This window comes from Clupea harengus, chromosome 6 (genome assembly GCF_900700415.2).
Source record: "Clupea harengus chromosome 6, Ch_v2.0.2, whole genome shotgun sequence".
Classification (NCBI taxonomy): domain Eukaryota; kingdom Metazoa; phylum Chordata; class Actinopteri; order Clupeiformes; family Clupeidae; genus Clupea; species Clupea harengus.
In genome coordinates, this window is record NC_045157.1 from 11,636,652 (window position 1) to 11,639,151 (window position 2,500).

The following is a 2,500-nucleotide window of genomic DNA, read 5'->3' on the forward strand; positions in this document are numbered from 1 at the left end:
TGCATGATGCTCAAGCCTAGTGTGCGTGCGTGTGTGTGTGTGTGTGTGTGTGCGTGCGTGCGTGCGTGCGTGTGTGTGTGTGTTTGAGTTTGTCACACAAGGAAATGTCCTTAAAGGCAGAGTTTGCTATTCTAATCCAATTATATTTTGCAGACTGAACGTTTCATTTACCGATGCTGAATTAGCCTAAAGCATAAAAGTAAATAATTTGTGGGAGTTGATTAATCTGAATTACTGTAAGTGAACAGGTTAAAGAAATATAGATAGTGGAATAGGACGAAGTCATGGATTACATCATGCACATTTGCTCTTACTGATAGTAGACATCTTTTTTTATTTCTACGAAGAACTCGGCCGATATATTGCTTAGTTGTCCCTGGGAATATACACGAAGTGAATGTGTGTCTGGTTCTACGAGGGACCCACCTGTCCTACAGGTAGGATTGTGCTTTACTTACGTTTGTCTGTTTTGTCCTCCTGATCAGAAGGTGGCGCTACTGTGGAGAAAGGGAATCTGTTTATGACCAGAGAAGACGTTTTGTTGTTCCTTCCTCAACTGCGTGTTCTAACCCCGATAGCAGGAGTCCTTGTGTATATTTTACAGATTGAATCATGTCTTTGGAGATTGAATCCGCAGAGTAAGTACATCTTGCAAGCATTCGAGAGGCTCCCATGATTAGTGCATCGATACCTTGCGAAAATAACGAGGTTTATAAACTTTTGAACCGGGACGTGTACTCTGCTCACGTCGACTCAACGTTAGCCATGGCTAAAACTGGTTTCAACGTCTAGCGAGCTATGGTTAGCTTACTGGTTAACTTATTGCCATCGCAATAGTGTTAAGTGAACGTTTCACTTCATTTGGGTATCATACTGAGTTTAAATCGGCCCCTTTTCTGTCTATGCTTTCACCGTGATGCTCATGCTAGCGGTTTTTTTTGCTGGGGGCTGTAGCATATCATATTTAGGCAGATAGCGAGTTAGCTTGCTAGTCACCAGTTCGTGTTGTACAACTTAAGTCAATAATGAATTTGAATACTTAAATGTCCAGGACTCACTCGATGAATCCGTGTTAGCTGGCCCCTGATGACTATTTATGTAGATGTATGTTGTCATCCACAGATTAGCCCTGTTTAATAAGCATATGCATAGCATCTAGTCAGTTAGCTAGCATAGTTAATGCCTGTCGCAAAGATTATTAAATGTTGCGCCAGGTAAGGTTACCTTTCTGAATTACCTCCACGGATCATTGAAATATGTGTGTGTGTTTGTGTACAGTGTGATCCGTCTGATCATGCAGTACTTGAAGGAGAACAGTCTTCACCGTACGCTGGCGACGCTCCAGGAGGAAACGACCGTCTCGTTGAACACCGTGGACAGTATCGAGAGCTTCGTGGCTGACATCAACAGCGGCCACTGGGACACTGTGCTGCAGGCCATCCAATCCCTCAAGCTGCCCGACAAAACCCTCATAGACCTCTATGAGCAGGTGTGTGGGTCTATCCTATATGGAGTCTATTACTGCCTGTGAGAATACTGCGCTGTTGTGTGTGTGTGTGTTTGTATGCGTTTGCAAGACGTGATGTACCCATCAGTTGATGTGCAAAATTATAAGGTCCTGCTTGAATTCATTGAGTAGACATGTTAACACCAAACCTCCACTTTGACAGGGTAACTGAAAAATGTCTCAAAATGGTTATATAGATACATATATTTAGTGTCACTTTACTGACAAGGGTCTGAAGTAGTCTTTAGGAGTATAAATATCAGTAAGTCAGTAAAACCGTAACAACTCATTGCATTCAAAGAAACATTCTGGCCGTCGCAGGCCACTGTATCACCCAGCCCTAGTAGGTGTGTATATATGGGGAGGGGGGGGGGGGGTCGTCATCTGCTTGGAGCTGGTCGGGTGGAGAGATAGAAAAAGAGGGGGGAGCTTGTCGCAGAAGGGGAAGGGACATGATCAGAAACATGTCAGATTCATTCATAGACGTATCAGGGTGAGCATGCTAGCATACGTGTAGTAAATGTACACAATACATGCAACATAATACATGATGCAAACAAAACTGATAGTGGATAAAGTGGGGAGAAAGCATTCAAGTGTAGCTTAGTGGGTATACAGTGTGGTCATAAAGTTACTATTACAAGGGTAAGTAGAGCCATGGAACAGAAAACTATGTTGATGCTGTAAATTATTTACATTGCAGGTAAATGCTAGCACAGAGTATGGGGTAGAATAAGTGCATGACAGTGTGGTGGGGAAGGGTAGGTGTAGTTTGAGGGTTTCTGCAAGTACATCAGGTGGAGAAACTACAGTAGCATCCCACAGCGAAGATAGTCTAGACTAGGAGGGGAAGAAAAGGGACAAAGTGAGTGGGTAGGGTTCGCCTGCCTAATATGTGTGTATGTACTTAATGGATATGGTGATGAGGAACAATGTTTCCACAGCCATCAACATTTGTGAGCAAAGGTCACTATGTAATAGAGAGAAAATTGA

General features: G+C 43.1%; 1 protein-coding gene across 1 annotated transcript in view; it reads left to right on the forward strand.

The window, feature by feature from the left end:
* Positions 1-505: 505 nt before the first annotated feature.
* The window catches only part of smu1a (SMU1 DNA replication regulator and spliceosomal factor a), a 6,149-nt gene continuing 4,154 nt past the window's right edge, over positions 506-2,500 (forward strand). Inside the window, exons 1-2 of the mRNA XM_031568999.2 lie at positions 506-638; positions 1,279-1,489. Of these exons, the coding sequence (XP_031424859.1) occupies positions 613-638; positions 1,279-1,489 (237 nt within the window). The 5' untranslated portion in view covers positions 506-612. The remainder of the gene's footprint in view (positions 639-1,278; positions 1,490-2,500) is intronic.